General features: G+C 41.4%; 1 protein-coding gene across 1 annotated transcript in view; it reads right to left on the minus strand.

The window, feature by feature from the left end:
• Nucleotides 1-8,671: 8,671 nt before the first annotated feature.
• The window catches only part of CAPN6 (calpain 6), a 142,746-nt gene continuing 134,859 nt past the window's right edge, over nt 8,672-16,558 (minus strand). The window contains exons 12-13 of the mRNA XM_073641134.1: nt 13,040-13,176; nt 8,672-10,798 (exon numbers count right to left, since the gene is read on the minus strand). Of these exons, the coding sequence (XP_073497235.1) occupies nt 10,616-10,798; nt 13,040-13,176 (320 nt within the window). The 3' untranslated portion in view covers nt 8,672-10,615. The remainder of the gene's footprint in view (nt 10,799-13,039; nt 13,177-16,558) is intronic.

Raw genomic sequence — 16,558 nt, forward strand, 5'->3', positions numbered from 1 at the left:
GAAGCTTGGGCTGATAAATGGCAAATGAGCTTTAATGGGGATAAATGTAAGGTAATGCACTTGGGCAGAGGAAATAAAATGTATAATTATATGCTTAATTGTAAAACACTGGGCAAAACTGTAACTGAAAAAGACCTGGGTGTATTGGTGGACGACAAGCTCACGGTTAGTGGCCAGTGTCAGGCAGCTGCTGCAAAGGCAAATAAAATAATGGGATGCATTAAAAGAGGCATAGATGCTCATGAGGAGAACATAATTTTACCTCTATACAAGTCATTAGTGCGACCACACTTAGAATACTGTGTACAGTTTTGGTCTCCGGTGTATAAGAAAGACATAGCTGAACTAGAGCGGGTGCAGAGAAGTGCGACCAAGGTTATTAGAGGACTGGGGGGTCTGCAATACCAAGACAGGTTATTACACTTGGGGTTATTTACTGTGGAAAAAAGAAGGCTTAGAGGTGATCTTATTACTATGTACAAGTATATGAGGGGACAGTACAAAGACCTTTCTACTGATCTTTTTACTCTGAGGCCAGAGACGGGGACAAGGGGGCACCTTCTACGTCTGGAGGAAAGAAGGTTTAATCATAATCACAGACGGGGATTCTTTACTGTAAGAGCAGTGAGACTATGGAACTCTCTGCCGCATGATGTTGTAATGAGTGATTCACTATTAAAATTTAAGAAGGGCATGGATGCCTTTCTTGAAAAGTATAATATTACAGGTTATATATACTAGATTCCTTGATAGGGCGTTGATCCAGGGAACTAGTCTGATTGTCTTATGGAGTCGGGAAGGAATTTTTTTCCCCAATGTGGAGCTTAGTGTTTGTCACATGGGTTTTTTTTCCTTCCTCTGGATCAACATGTTAGGCTATGGGTTGAACTAGATGGACTTAGTTTTTAAGGTTGAAGGAAGACTATGTAAAACTATGATACCGGGAGAAATTACTGGTGGCTGGGGACCGGGTATGGACACACGGCCTCTGCCGGCATGAGGTTGTGACAAGCTTCCACCTCCACATTTCAAGTGAAAGTGGCTTTAGAGGACTTCCTGGGAGAAATGACCGTAGATATGGTTTCCCAAGTCTTTTCACCAAGCTAAAGAATATGACTGTGGTGAAATATAACTCTCAGCGAAAAAGCTGTGGACTGGCTCCGTACCGTCCCTGGCCACATTCACTTGACCACGTGTTTGTGGATAGGTGGTCCTTCCCAGTAAGTTCACTGGGGAGGGCACGGGTAATGTTGTAGAACCCGTGCTTGTGGAAGGCATTGATGACACCGGGACAAATAGTGGCTGCTGGGGACCGAGTATAGATACCCGGTCGCCGCCGCCATAAGATTGTGGACAGCTTCCGCCTCCACGAGCCTAAAAGGCCACATTTCAAGTGCAATCAGCTGTAAAAAATTTGGCAGTATAGTATTGCAGCCTGTGGGTGGGTAGGTGGCTGGCTGCATACTTGCGCTTGCATTCCAAGGAATGGAGTAGGGACAACTGAACGCTGCACTGGGACAAGGACGTGAACGGTGATTGTTGCAAGTCTGCAACAACAGCTGCATGGCGGGAGGCATCTTTGCATACACCAAGGATCACTTATGATGGGCACACTTTTAGGCAGTGACCTGGGAGTCAGAGATGCTTCCACAGGTCTTCCCCATGCTGTTCCCATGTCTTTTCAGCAATGAATGCATGTGTCTGATGATGTGTCACACACCACATGGCCAGATAAGGTTGTAAAATGACATTTCCCAGTGAATGCATTTGTCTTGGTTGAAAGCAACGCAAAAGTGCAAAAACGCATCAAAAACGCTACGTGTGAACATAGCCCAAGGTGTGGAGGAGTATATTTGGTTTTGGTTATTTTTCCTTATATACAAGTCATTACCCTGGAAAGGATGTTCCTTAACATATTGCCCAGGAAAATCCATTTTGGATTTGTTTTTGTATGTTTTATTGTGAGTCCGTAAAAGTAGCATAATACCTCTGACAACGTTGTTGACAGCAGTGAGCTGGGAGTCAGAAATGCTTCCAGGGGTCTTCTCCATGCTGTTCCCATGTCATTTGGGCACTGTTCCCGTCGATTTGGGCAATGTTTAGCACTCTGCAGAGGGGGGAGCCGCGTGAAAAATGCTTGAGTTTCCCATAGACTTACATTGGGCTCGTCGCTCGGGTCGAGCACCCAAGTATTCCAATTTGCTCGACCCGAGCATCAAGCACCCGATCATTTTAGTGCTCGTCCGTCACTAATCTTGATAGACACAATGTCAACATTATATAGAGGATTTAGAACAGCATCTGCTCCATCCAGATAATGTCTGCTTAAAGATTTGTTACTAAAGAACGTGCACAATACTCATTGATTTGAAGTGAACTTTATTTACAATACCCAAATATCCCAAACCAAAAGTCTTTGAGCAATGCCAAAAGGGTCTGAAAGCCTATTCATCCTGGAATTCAGTGGTTGTCCAAGATCAGATCTTTCTTTTATCTTTGACCAATTAGGACACCTTGACGTGTTTGCCGTGCTTAGCATGTCGCTCTCCGCAAGAAGAAACGTTACTTCTTAGATACCGGTCTGACGCTTCTCACTCAGCCAAACCAGAACTCACACTTTGCAGTGATGAGGGGCAGTACCTGTTCTTGGCTTTTATCCCAAGTCATGTGACAAGGCTTGTTAAAGGGTCAGTATTGACTTTTAGAATTGCTACTTCCAATAGATTGCACTAGAGTTCTAGTTCTCTTCCTCTCTGAAGAGACAATTTACCAATTAGGACAATAACATGATATCAGGCTGCGCTGCTGTAATGAAGAATCCTTGGGACAAGGATGAGTTGGATGGTTTTTATTTCCACAACGCGTTTCAATGCTGGACTAGTGTCAATTCCAAGTGAAAAAAAAAATTGCATTGTATATAAAAAAATATATAAAAAAGCAAAAAAATGATGGAGGGGAAATGTGTATTTCTTTTATCTTTGACATATCAGAGGACCGTTTTTGAGTTGTCATTTATAGACATTGCAGTATGGATAGTAACCTAGCATAGGATTGAAACTGAAGGGTATGTAAATGTGCATTATTATAAAATATAATATACACAGCGTGCAGAATTATTAGGCAAATGCGTATTTTGATCACTTTGATACTTTTTATACATGTTGTCCTACTCCAAGCTGCATAGGCTTGAGAGCCAACTACTAATTAAGTAAATCTGGTGATGTGCATCTCTGTAATGAGGAGGGGCGTTGACTAATGACATCAACACCCTATATAAGGTGTGCTTAATTACTAGACAACTTCCTTTCCTTTGGCAAAATGGGTCAGAAGAGAGATTTGACGGGCTCTGAAAAGTCCAAAATTGTGAGATGTCTTGCAGAGGGATGCAGCAGTCTTGAAATTTCCAAACTTTTGAAGCGCGATTACCGAACAATCAAGCTTTCATGGCAAATAGTCAATAGGGTCGCAAGAAGCGTGTTGAACAAAAGAGGCGCAAAATAACTGCCCATGAATTGAGGAAAATCAAGCATGAAGCTGCCAAGATGCCATTCGCCACCAGTTTTGGCATATTTCAGAGCTGCAACATTACTGGAGTATCAAAAAGCACAAGGTATGCAATACTCAGGGACATGGCCAAGGTAAGGAAGGCTGAAAAACCACCACCTTTGAACAAGAAACATAAGATAAAATGTCAAGAATGGGCCAAGAAATATCTTAAGACTGATTTTTCAAAGGTTTTATGGACTGATGAAATGAGAGTGACTCTTGATGGATCAGATGTATGGGCCAGAGGCTGGATCAGTAAAGGGCAGAGAGCTCCACTCCGACTCAGACGCCAGCAAGGTGGAGGTGGGGTACTGGTATGGGCTGGTATCATCAAAGATGATCTTGTGGGAGCTTTTAGGGTTGAGGATGGAGTGAAGCTCAACTCCCAGACCTACTGCCAGTTTCTGGAAGACAACTTCTTCAAGCAGTGGTACAGGAAGAAGTCAGTATCGTTCAAGATAAACATGATTTTCATGCAGGACAATGCTCCATTACATGCATCCAACTACTCCACAGCGTGGCTGGCCAGTAAAGGTCTAAAAGAAGAACAAATAATGACATGGCGCCCTTGTTCACCTGATCTGAACCCAATAGAGAACCTGTGGTCCATCATAAAATGTGAGATCTACAGGGAGGGAAAACAGTACACCTCTCGGAGCAGTGTCTGGGAGGCTGTGGTGGCTGCTGCACGCAATGTTGATCGAAAACAGATCAAGCAACTGACAGAATCTATGGATGGAAGGCTGTTGAGTGTCATCATAAAGAAAGGTGGCTATATTGATCACTAATTTTGGGGGTTTTGGTTTTTGCATGTCAGAAATGGTTATTTCTACATTTTGTGCACTGATATTGGTTTATCTGGTGAAAATAAACAAGTGAGATGGGATTATATTTGTTTTTTATTAAGTTGCCTAATAATTCTGCACAGTAATAGTTACCTGCACAAACAGATCTCCTCCTAAGATAGAAAAATCTAAAAAAAAACCCACTCCAACTTCCAAAAATATTAAGCTTGGATATTTATGAGTCTTTTGGGTTGATTGAGAACATAGTTGTTGATCAATAATAAAAATAATCCTCTAAAATACAACTTGCCTAATAATTTTGCACACAGTGTATATTAACCTTTTTTCCAGATCTTTCTTATTTTATGCGACATACAGTGGTGTGAAAAAGTGTTTGCCCCTTCCTGATTTCTTATTCTTTTGCATGTTTGTCACACTTAAATGTTTCAGATCACAAAGCAAATTTAAATATAAGACAGAGATAACACAAGTTAACACAAAATGCAGTTGTTAAATGAAGGTCTTTTATTATTAAAGGAAAAAGAAATCCAAACCCACCGGGCCCTGTGTGAAAAAATGTCTGCCCCCTAAACCTAATAACTGGTTGGGCAAACCCTTAGCAGTAACAACTGCAATCAAGCATTTGAGTCTTTTACAATGCTCTGAAGGAATTTTGGCCACTCATCTTTGCAAAATTGTTGTAATTCTGCCACATTGGAGGGTTTCCGAGCATTAATAGCCTTTTTAAGGTAGTGCCACAGCATCTCAATTTGATTAAGGTCAGGACTTTGACTAGGCCACTTCAAAGCCTTAATTTTGTTTTACTTAAGCCATTCAGAGGTGGACTTGCTGGTGTGTTTTGAATCATTGTCCTGCTGCATAAACCAAGTATGTGTCAGCTTGAGGTCACAAACAGATGGCCGGACATTCTGCTTCAGGATTTTTGGTAGACAGCAGAATTCATGGTTCGATTTACCACAGTAAGTCTTCCAGCTCCTAAAGCAGCAAAACGGCCCCAGACCATCACACTACCACCACTATATTTTACTGTTGGTATGATGTTCTTTTCTGAAATGCTGTTACTTCTATGCCAGATGTAATGGGAAATATACCTTCCAAAAAGTTCAACTTTTGCCTTGTCAGTCCGCAGAGTATTCTCCCAAAAGTCTTGGCGTTTTCTGGGAAAACTGAGAATAGCATTTATGTTCTTTTTGCTCAGCAGTGATTTTCGTCTTGGAACTCTGCCATGCTTGCCATTTTTGCCCAGTCTTTCTTATGGTGGAGTCATGAACACTGATCTTAACAAAGGCAAGTGAGACCTGCAGTTCCTTGGAATTTGTTGTGGGGTATTTTGTGGCCTCTTGGATGAATCGTCGCTGCGCTCTTCAGGTAATTTTAGTCAGCCAGCCACTCTGGGAAGGTTCACCACTGTTCCATGTTTTTGACACTTGTGGATAATGGATGTCACTGTGGTTTGCTGGAGTCCCAAAGCTTTAGAAATGGCTTTAGAACCTTTTCCAGACTGATTGATCTCATTTACTTTATTTCTCATTTGTTCCTGAATTTCTTTTAATCGCAGCATGATGTCTAGCTTTTGAGTATCTTTTGCAAGTAAAGTTCAGAAACCAGCACTACGCATACAGCTCCTACCTCTTTAGGGAGTCTTGGACTGTGAGCCAGCTGCACAGCTTCCTCGAATCACAGGTGCAGCACCACCACAGCAGTAGTCCTCATGAGTGAAGCAACATAGAGATGAATAGGTAGCACACTGTGTGAGATAAAGTTCTTCTGCTTTATTCACGCACTCTTTAAAAGAAGGATGCGGGGGAGCAGGTCATAGATCAGACGTTAGGACGACGGCTGTTTCGCGTGACAATCACGCTTCCATGGGTTCAGGTACCTGGACCCGTGGAAGCGTGCTTGTCACTTGTTCATCTCTATGATGCTTCACTTTTGAGGATCTTTTGGTCTACTTCACTTTGTCCAGCAGGTTCTATTTAAGTGATTTCTTGATTGAATTCAGCTTCCCACACAGAGGTCTGGTTAATGCCACACCTGTTCTCAATTTCCCTAGCTGCAGTTGTAATAAACCGCAGTTAAAACATAAATTAAGGGGGGGGGGATCACTGTTTCACACAGGGCCCTGTAGGTTTGGATTTCTTTTTCCCTTAATAAAAAAGACCTTCAGTTAAAAACTGCATTTTGTGTTTACTTGTGATATCTTTGTCGAATATTTAAATTTGTTTTGTGATTGGAAACATTTCAATGTGACAAACATGCAAAAGAATAAGAAATCAGGAAGGGGCAAACACTTTTTCACACCACTGTAAGTGAACAGTGGGTTGAATGCATTTATCCTCTTAAGGCTACGGTCAGTATTTTACATCAGTGTTTGTAAGCCAGAACAATCAGAGGAAAAGTATAATAGAAACACGTCACCACTTCTGTATTTATCACTCACTCCTGGTTTTGGCTTACAAATACTGATGTAAAATACTGACCAAATACTGATAGTGTGACCATGGCCTAAGGGTTGAGGTTTCTTAAAAAAAGCAATGAATAATATGAATAGTTTTATTAGTATTGTTACATCCCAATGTCTTAGATATACTGGTGAATGCATTAAGAATATCAATAAAAGGTACGGTAAGTGTTGGTGTGTACTAAAGTAGATTGACAAGGTTTATTAAAGTCTACTCCTAATAAGCTCTTTGCAAACACTGTTTTTTTTTCTAAATAAAGGGGTTGTCCATCTTTGGGGGCCTTAGGGGGTTTACCTTAGTGCATGTAATTGGAGATAAAACCCATTTGCAAAAATGATTCCTATTAAATATGTTTCCACTGCTTGCTTGCTATAGCCTCTATGTTAGGCCACGGCCCCACTATCAGTTTTTGGTCAGTATTCGGTCAGTATTTTTTCTCAGGAGTGGGAGACAAAACCAGGAGTGGGTGATCAATGCAGAATTGGTGACTTGTTTCTATTATACCCTTTCTCTGATTGTTCCTCACCTGGTTTTGGCTCCCACTAATGAGAAAAAATACTGACCGAATACTGACCAAATACAGATAGTGGGGCCGTGGCCTTACTCTGTCTATTGCTTGCAGAAAAATTAGTTAACTTAGAATCTGTCAGCCTGTACTGACTGAGTTTTTAACTTCTATCTATATTTTCCTGAGCTTCTCCGCTTTATGACCATGGACCACATCAAAGTTGAATGTCCAGGAAAACTAAGAGCTTGAAAATGCCAAATGGTGCAACATTTTTCCGTATGAGTGTAAAGGAAGGTAGCACTCATCGGTACTTTAAGAACACTTCTTTATTCTGTGTACAAACGACCCGTTGAAGCGACGGAGCGCGAAACGGCCGTCGTCCATAATGTGTTCCACATGCTCCCCTGCATCATCGTTTTTAATGTAACAGAATAAAGAAGTGTTCTTAAAGTACCAACGAGTGCTACCTTCCTTTTCTCTTATACGGACTAATGTAATTGTTGTTTTCTTGAGGAGCACCCGGTACAAATGGTGCTAGGTGTTGATTATGATCCATAATAATATTGGCAACTATTGGCAGAACGTGGTACAAAGATTCCATTTTTTTTTCTCTTTCTTCCATACTATAATAGGTGCAACATTTTTGATTAAACAAATTTGCAAAAATCCCCCCCACATTAAAATAGTAGTAAAATAATAGTAAAATTGCCCATAAACATGGATAACCCATTGATGTGCAGTGAGGCAAAGCAAGGGGTTCAGTGGTAGTCCCAGAGGTAATGTAGGTGAGATACATTCATTGTGGGACAATCTCTGTGATTTTTGATCTGCTGTCTCTGACATGTCTGCTTGCGGATCTGCAAGTTCAGTGGCCATTTGCTATGATTAAAGGGAATCTGTCACCCTCTGACACTTATCTGACCTCTAATATGGGCATACAGGTGATAGAAATATAAATCTATACTTATCTGTATGCCTCATATTAGAGGTCTGGTTGCTGTGAAAAGTCTTTTTATTCAATCAAGTTTCTGATGCTTGCAGGCCCGGGGCCTGAAGAAATCCCCACCTACTGTGTTAATTATAATGTTTCCCCCCTCCCCTGCATGTCATGGCCAAATCCGGGCACTGTGACAGGTAGGAATAGATTTACATTTCTATCACCTGTATGCCCATATTAGAGGTCAGATAAGTGTCAGAGGGTGACAGATTCCCTTTAACACTTGCTATGAATGCTAGGAATAATAATGCAGTTGTGCAACCATCAAATATAGTGTATAATCTGACCAAAATGTATGCTTTACACCCAGTAAATAAAATATGTACTAAAAAAAACTATTGTATTAAAAATATCACATTTTAAAAGTATTTTAATAAAACATAATTTACAAAATGTAAACAAAACAACACAAATAACTGCATTATTGTGAACTACAACAAACTGTATTGCCCACTACAGACACTACGTAACCAGTATGGAGGAGGAAAAGGAAAATATCACTTATAAACGAGTGGGAAAATCAAGATAGCATCAGTCTTACAAAAGCTTTGTATTTTCATAAGTCTCGTTGTATAGAATACATACCTATTCCTATCCCTCAGGTACCATCATTATTCTTGTATAATGATGTGTATATTGCAGCACTTCAAGTGGTTTCTCATAGTGTTATGTAGCATATTGTTCTTTATCCTCCCCCATATTCTTTTGTTAGAACAATGTAGAATAAAAATAAACACTTTGGATAGGATAATACACAAGCAATTAGGCAGGAAAATGTTTTTTTTTCTAGTACTATAAACCTTGAAATGTTTCTACTAAATACAACATAAAACTTAAAAAAAAAGAAAAAAAAAATTAAACAAAAACGTTTGTCTACCAACTTTATGGTGCCAGATCTGGTCCTGTTTCAATGTCCTATGACAAACTAATGAAAGTGTTATATTGAAGTGTTTTTAAGAATATAACGCTAATACTCTACAAACTAAGTCTATTCATTATGCAGGACAAAAAACAATCAGGTGCATTATACATTAACTATTCCAGAAGTATCCAAAAGGTAACCTATCCAGTCAGCTGTGTATTGTAACCCTGGGTATGGGAGGTAGCAGTAGGGAAAAGGGAAAAAGGGTAAAATTGCCCAAATAGCCAAATAAGAATCTCTTTTCTAGAGCGTTAATGGGTCCGTATCTGCATCGCAAGGCTTGCGGGTCCAGTGACATCACATCTACAGATCTCTACTGAGTAGGACCGGTTCACAATACCTGCCTCTAGCGCTCAGAAGCCGGCAGACATCTGTAGACATGACGTCACTGGACTGTGCTCACCTTCTAATGCGCAGGAGAGCGGAGCCGGATTATCCCATTAAAATGTCAACTTCCTTTTGAACTTTTTAATAGTTTGAATACTTTCTCCAAATTAGTGAGATTATTTGGGAAATTGGTGCAGCAAGTGCTATACTCGTACCAGTGGCAGACACCATTTAGAGTGTACCTGTCACTTCAATCAAAACCAGAGTAAAAGCAAGATATTGTTGCACTCCTCTCTGCCAAAAAGTTAAAACTGCTTCTTGTCCACATCAGTCTAATATGTCATGATTCTTATGCTCTGTAACTATTCTTTTTGAACTGGAGGTTTCTCTTCACCAGCATTCTGCAGCACCATAGGTACTGGATCTTCCATTTCCTCATCATTTCTAAGCATGTATTATGCTTGTTGTTGGCCAGATTTGTAACCAAATGCCAAATTTAATTGTGTTCATTTAAATGCCCTGAAAATATCCTATATTTTGTCTAACAGTCTCAAAATTCTAATATACATATTTATATTTAGTCGGCTTTCACACTTAAAGCTTCTAGTCCAACTTCAGGATCTGTTATTAGAGAGCTTGAAAATGAGAATAGTACAGGACTTGAAGGCTTATTTCACCGTTCTCCATGTTGGGTCACCTTCATGAAATGATGTGGCTTCAAGCTCATCTAGAGAATGACGTTTTATGAACATCGGCTTCAAAATAGATAAGTAATGAATGATGAATACTGGATAAGTATGTGAAATTATGAAGGCTTCTATCCCGCCATCAGTTCGTCAGGATACCATGTATAAGCTTTGATACTTCAGAATAAGAAATGTAACACATTTCTATGGTCTTGCCAGATGACTTGAAACACTGGATGTGCTTGACTTCAATACAAATCACTAGGGTCTGTGCATGCAAACGAGAAGACGTCATCTACTCAGGCATGTCAGACAGTCTTTAGTTCGCAGCCCTGTCTGTATCCGGGAGAGTCTCTCACATTCACAGATGAAGCAGGTCATCAGAGGAGACAACCTTGACATTTATCCGGCCTGGCATCTGCTGCGCTGCTTGCCCATCCTTGTTGTGCAGCTGGAGACTCTGCTCTTCTACTGAGTCATTCAGCGATGCCGCCAGAAGCACTTGACCCAAGAACTGGTCACACATGATCTTGCTCCCCCAGACCTGAGGGTCAAAATAGAAGAATATGGCTTTATGTTGAATTAATTCAGCAAATACTGTCTTAATACATTATACTGAGCTATTGCCTTTGGGATTCACATGCCATGCAGTGATTCAGTAAACAATTCAAGGGCACTGCAAACAATGTAGCAAACGTACTGTACACAGCAAATAAATGTATACTAAAAAAAACAGCAAAAGGAATATCGGAATGGTTATTATTAGTAACAAGCTGCAAAAGAGTATAACACAAAAAGCTCATTATCACAAGGGTGGGTTTTACAGGAGTTTAACGACTAAATGATGGTGGCCCAACTTGTGGTATCTCTGCCAATCTGCATGATGTACGATGCCTAGGAAATGTTAGGTGAGCTAAATAATTCATCACTAGCAGCAAACATCTCTGGTAGTGCTCCAAGGTAGTCTGGAGTCCAGGCGGTTGAGCTCACAGAGCATTGCTTAGACTGGATTATATCAATTTCTCACCTGACAATCAGACCATGTATGTGCAGCTTGGAGACTTCCAGTAGTAGGACTCCTGCTTTTCACTCTTTGAGGTTTTTAGTAGGGATGAGCAGACCCGAACTTTAAAGCTTGGCGTTAGTATCGGACAGTTACTGTCCAGTGCTAAACGCCGAACACAGACTTTCCCTGAAAGTAAATGTTCTGGGGGAAGTCCATTGTAGAGAGAGAGATTTATTTATTTTCCGGTCCATCACAGAATTTAGTGCCCACAATCTGTAATATTATATTTTTTAAGAAATGCATTACTTAATATTTATTCCTGCTGCATTTCATCTGTGTCTAGGGCAGCTGATTTGGGTGGCATTATTTTATTGGTCCAGTATATTCTTATATTTATGTTGGGTGCTTTTCATTAAGTCCATTGTTCCAGTTATTTGCAGTTCTGCATGACTTTGTATCGTGACTTTATTGACCAGTATATAATCTTTAGGTTTCAGTATTGTTCCCATCTCTTGTTTTTTAATCTGTGTCTTATGTTTTTTTTTATGGTTTTATTTCCAGCTAAATTATGAATAAAGTTTTATTTATTTTTAGCATTTTTGTTGACGTATATTTGAGCTACCGTATTTTTCAGACCATAAGACGCACTTCCCCCCCCCCAAATTTAGGAGGAAAATGTGGGGTGCGTCTTATGGTCCGAACATAACTTACCGGTGGTGCGGTGGTGGTGGAGCAGGATCGCAGGGCCCTCCGTTCCCTCCCTCCATCAGGAAGGTGGCGGCACTTGAAGAAGTGGTGAGGTGGGACGGTATCTGGCTGGGGGCAGAGCAGCGTGAGCGGCTTTCCAGTGGCCGTGGCCATCTTCCTGAAGCAGTCATCTACAGAAAAATGGCCGCCGGAGCCTGCGCATGCGCTCTGCCACGCCGGCGGCCATTTTCCTGTAGATCACAGCTTCAGGCCACCGGAAAGCCACTCACAGCAAGACACCGGCCCCAGTACCAGGCACCAGGCCCCCAGCCAGGCCCCTGCCGACAGCCAGACCCCGGCCTCAGCCAGTCACCGGCCCCCAGCCAGGCTCCGGCCCCACAGCATCTCACCTCTTCTGTTGCAGCTGCTGTGTTCCTGAGGGAGGGAACGGAGGGCCGTGCGATCCTTCTTCACCACCCCCGCAACTCCCCGCTGCTTGGGCACTGGCTTCTCGCATCCGGGTCTGCAGCATTCCTCCACTTCCGCTGGCTTTCTGAAGGACTCTGCCTCTTGTGACCCCCACTCCACCGCTCCCCCAGGTAACATACCTATTCAGACTATAAGACGGACCACCATCTTATAAAAAATATTTTTTTCCTATTTTCCAACCCAAAACTTTGGGTGCGAGTTATGGTCCAGTGCGTCTTATAGTCCGAAAAATATGGTATGTAGTTGTTACATATGATTTTGCATGAAGTACCCTTGTTTTATTGTGGAAGTTCCTCTGATTAGGTGGTAAATATATCCAGGGCAGTGCTGGGAACTTTCATGGTAACCTCATTGTGGCGCACTTACCTTGTCAAGCAATTTAGATGTTTTGTTACTGCCATCTAAATGTATAATGCTGCCAGCAGCTGCTGCTCACTGTGCCAGTGCCATCCACAGTACTAGAGCGCCCTTGTGCCAACAGTACCCCACATACAGGACATGATAGGAAGTTTAAAGGAAGGAAGTAGTTAGAAACAAAATCCCAGTTTATATCTATTCCCTACAGTTTTATAGGAAAATGAGTTTGATCATAAAGTTCATTACCTGAATAGCGATTGGATCGTTCATTCTCCTCCGGTAAAAAATCACTTTCATATCAATAACGGCGCTCGTTGTATTCTTGTGGATTTCAGAGCGAACAATTTCATTTTCACATTTCATTAAAATGTACAGATCAGCCCCTGAAATTGTAAGAGATTTCCCATATATAACAGTAGTTTACTAAGAATATTAGCGGAAAAGGCTTTTAACTGAAGATTAAGTTTTGTTATAAAGATATCACTTTGCTTCATCAGAATCGGTCTGATTGGTGTTGTCTCATGACTGATGTCAATGGCACATGCAAAGGATATACCATAAATGTTTCATAGATGAGGGTCCCAACTATGGGGCTGGACCTGTCTTAAGGACAGCGGTGTCCAATCCCCATCTGAACGGTGCCTCAGCCACAGTGACTGGAGAGATGGCTGTGCAAAGCTGCCCAAGTCATAGGTCTGTTACATATGAATACAATGGCGGGCACAGACAGAAGAGGCCCCTGTGCAAGAACAATATAGGGCCCTTTGCAATCCAATAGTTCATCATAATGCAGAAATCCACCTGCTTTCGAGGTAGAAGTACAACCCCATACCTCTTGGGCCCCTGTGCGGCTGCACCAATGATATGTCCACCCCAGTATGAATACATTCAACCAGACCGAAAAATAATCACAGCTGAGGACTGACCTAATTGCTTTGTAAATGAATCTCCATTAGGTTTCAGACTGAGTAGAACCTGTGTTCTAATTTACACGGCAACTGGAAAATTTCTAGACATTGCCAGCATTATTTACTACTTACAATAAATCTGTTCTGTAAGTTAACCATGGATCTGGCTCCTGGAGGCAATATTGTGCAGTATATAAAAGCAATTAGTGACCAGGCCAAGAAACTGTTCTCAAAACCAGATGATTTATAAGTGAAAGCAATTATGAAGCTTACAAAACCAAAACCCTTTGATTGTAAATCTATGAAAATGGGTCCGAAGGTTGGATAGAGTCCCAATGTATAATAAATAAATGAGTCTCTTCAATAATATAAAATTTACATTTTTTTTTATCATTGGGGCCCGTGAGCTGAGACCCCCTACAAATCAGTAATATGAAGGCATCCCGTCAGCTTTTATTATACAGGGTAAATGTGAATTTACATTGCATAATTATCATGCATTCCTAGGACTGTTGGCCTCACTATAAGGGCGCAGTGAGATGGCCATATAAATTGGATCGAAATCAGAACACAGCACATGGACTGGCCGACGGCTCTCCCGACCCAAGCGTGACAGCTTCATCTATTTCTATGCGGCTGTCATGCTCCTGCCGGGTTTGTGCACTGCGTTCCAATCTCGGTCCAATTTACATGGCCATCTGACTGTGGTTTACCCAACAGGCTGTGGATCACCCAATGGAACAGACAAAATACCCATTTGTCAGGTGGTGAAATGATCTTTTGCTCTGCACAAAAGATAATCGTTCTTGGCCGCACATCGTTTTGTATAAACACAACTTGCACTGTCGAGAATAATAGCTGCCTTTCGTGCAATGATCTATTACATGGCTTCAACATCTCCACACAATGGAGCACCCCCACAGACTGATGCTGCCACCCCCCGCACTTCATGGTTGGCAAAGTGTTCTTTGGCTCATAAGCTTCCTCATTTTTCCCACATACAAAACAATGGGGGTTATGGCCAAACCACTTCATTTTTGTTACATTTTGGAAAAGTGTCTTCTAGTTTACTGTAAGATCTGTGTCCTCATGTGCAGTTACCAACTGTATCTGGGCTTTTCTTATTCGCAGTTTTGGAGCAGAGGCTTCATCGTTTCTGAACGGCCTTTTAAATCATGTCTATATAGGACATATGAACTTGTTTCCTACACAAGGACTTTTGCTGCTGTTCTCGGATTGATTTCTGATTTTATCATCAAAAAACATTCTTCAGTAGTAGACAGAATGTGTCTCCTTCCTGATTGCTATGATGGCTGGTGGTCCCATGTTATTTAAAGGGAATCTGTCATGTCCTGTGTCATATGTAAACTGCCCCCATTGCGTTGTTAGTGATGCAATGTGCATCACTAACACGCCTTTTTCATTAAAATCTGCGCTAATATCATGTGTAAAAACCACTTTATATACTTATATCATACCTGCTTGTTTAGTCATAGGGGTGTGATTCATTGCATTCAGTCCGGCTTGTTGCCGCCCATGCCATTTGAATTCTGTTCCCCGCTTGAGTTGACGTCACTAAACGAGCAGGTATGATATAAGTATATAAAGTGTTTTTTACACATAATATTAGCGCCGATTTTAATGAAAAACGCGTGTTAGTGATGCACATTGGGGGCAGTTTAGATAGTACAAAGGACATGACAGGTTCCCTTTAAGCCTGCGGTTTATGATTTGAACAGATGAAGGTGGCAAGTTCAGACATTTGGTCATTGAATGTACCAGCTTTGTGAAGGTTCACAAATCTTTTTCTTACATCTTCTCATTTGTTTTAATTTTCCAACAATGAAGCAAAGAGTCAAGTAGGACTTGAAGGTGGGCCTTAAAATATTGCCACATGAAAACCTCCAATTAACACAATGGTGTCAATTTTTCTTGTCAGAATATTCTAAAGCCCCAAAACATTATTTTCTGAAATGCTCAATTCTATTTATACATAACTTGGTATATGTAAATTTTCGACTTGCTGGAATTTTGATATCTTGAATCTTTAGTAAACATTTTTTGTAAAAAAAAATTGTCAGCAGATATCCAAGACAACTTGCTTAGAGGTTGTCCTTGAGTAACATATTGATGACAATGCACGCTGTGCCAGTTATTTATTTTACTTACTTAGGCTCCTTTTACATTGCATTCTTTCCCACGTCCAGTGGTCCCGTCGGGGGCTTGCGTCCGAACCCCCGCAAAATGGACCTCTGCGCCAAAGGGGCCATTGACTATAATCATTTTCTGCTGTATACTCCTACTAGAGGTAGACATTCAGACACCGTCTACTATGTCTGGGTGTCCGCCTCCAGTAGGTGTATATACCCAAAAATGGTGCACAACAGAGGACATGTTGACTCTGTCAGCACCATTATAGTCAATGTCCCTGTCGGCACATACGCCCAGATCTTGTTTTGCGGGGGTTCAAATGCAAGCCCTGGCAGGACCAATGAACGTGTGCAAAAACGCAATGTTGAAGCACCCTTATATAGCACCATTAATTTCACAGCGCTTTACAGACATCATCATTGCTGTCCCCACTGGCGATCATAATCTAGATTCCCTATCAGTATGTCTTTGGAGTGTAGGAGGAAACTGGAGAACTTAGAAGAAACCCAAACAAACACGGGAGAACATACAAACTCCTTGGTGGGATTTGAACCTGGGACCCCAGCGCTGCAAGGCTACAGTGCTAACCATTGAGCACCATGCTGCCCAGATACTGTTTGCATCCGACTGCTCCGGGAGTTGGTATCCGTTGATCTAATGGGGGTTTTTGGTGGGAGTTCAACACCCATCTGGTAGGTCGGCAATA

This window comes from Phyllobates terribilis, unplaced genomic scaffold (assembly GCF_046119375.1).
Source record: "Phyllobates terribilis strain yellow unplaced genomic scaffold, ASM4611937v1 Scaffold_7__3_contigs__length_470593459, whole genome shotgun sequence".
NCBI classification, from domain to species: Eukaryota; Metazoa; Chordata; class Amphibia; order Anura; family Dendrobatidae; genus Phyllobates; species Phyllobates terribilis.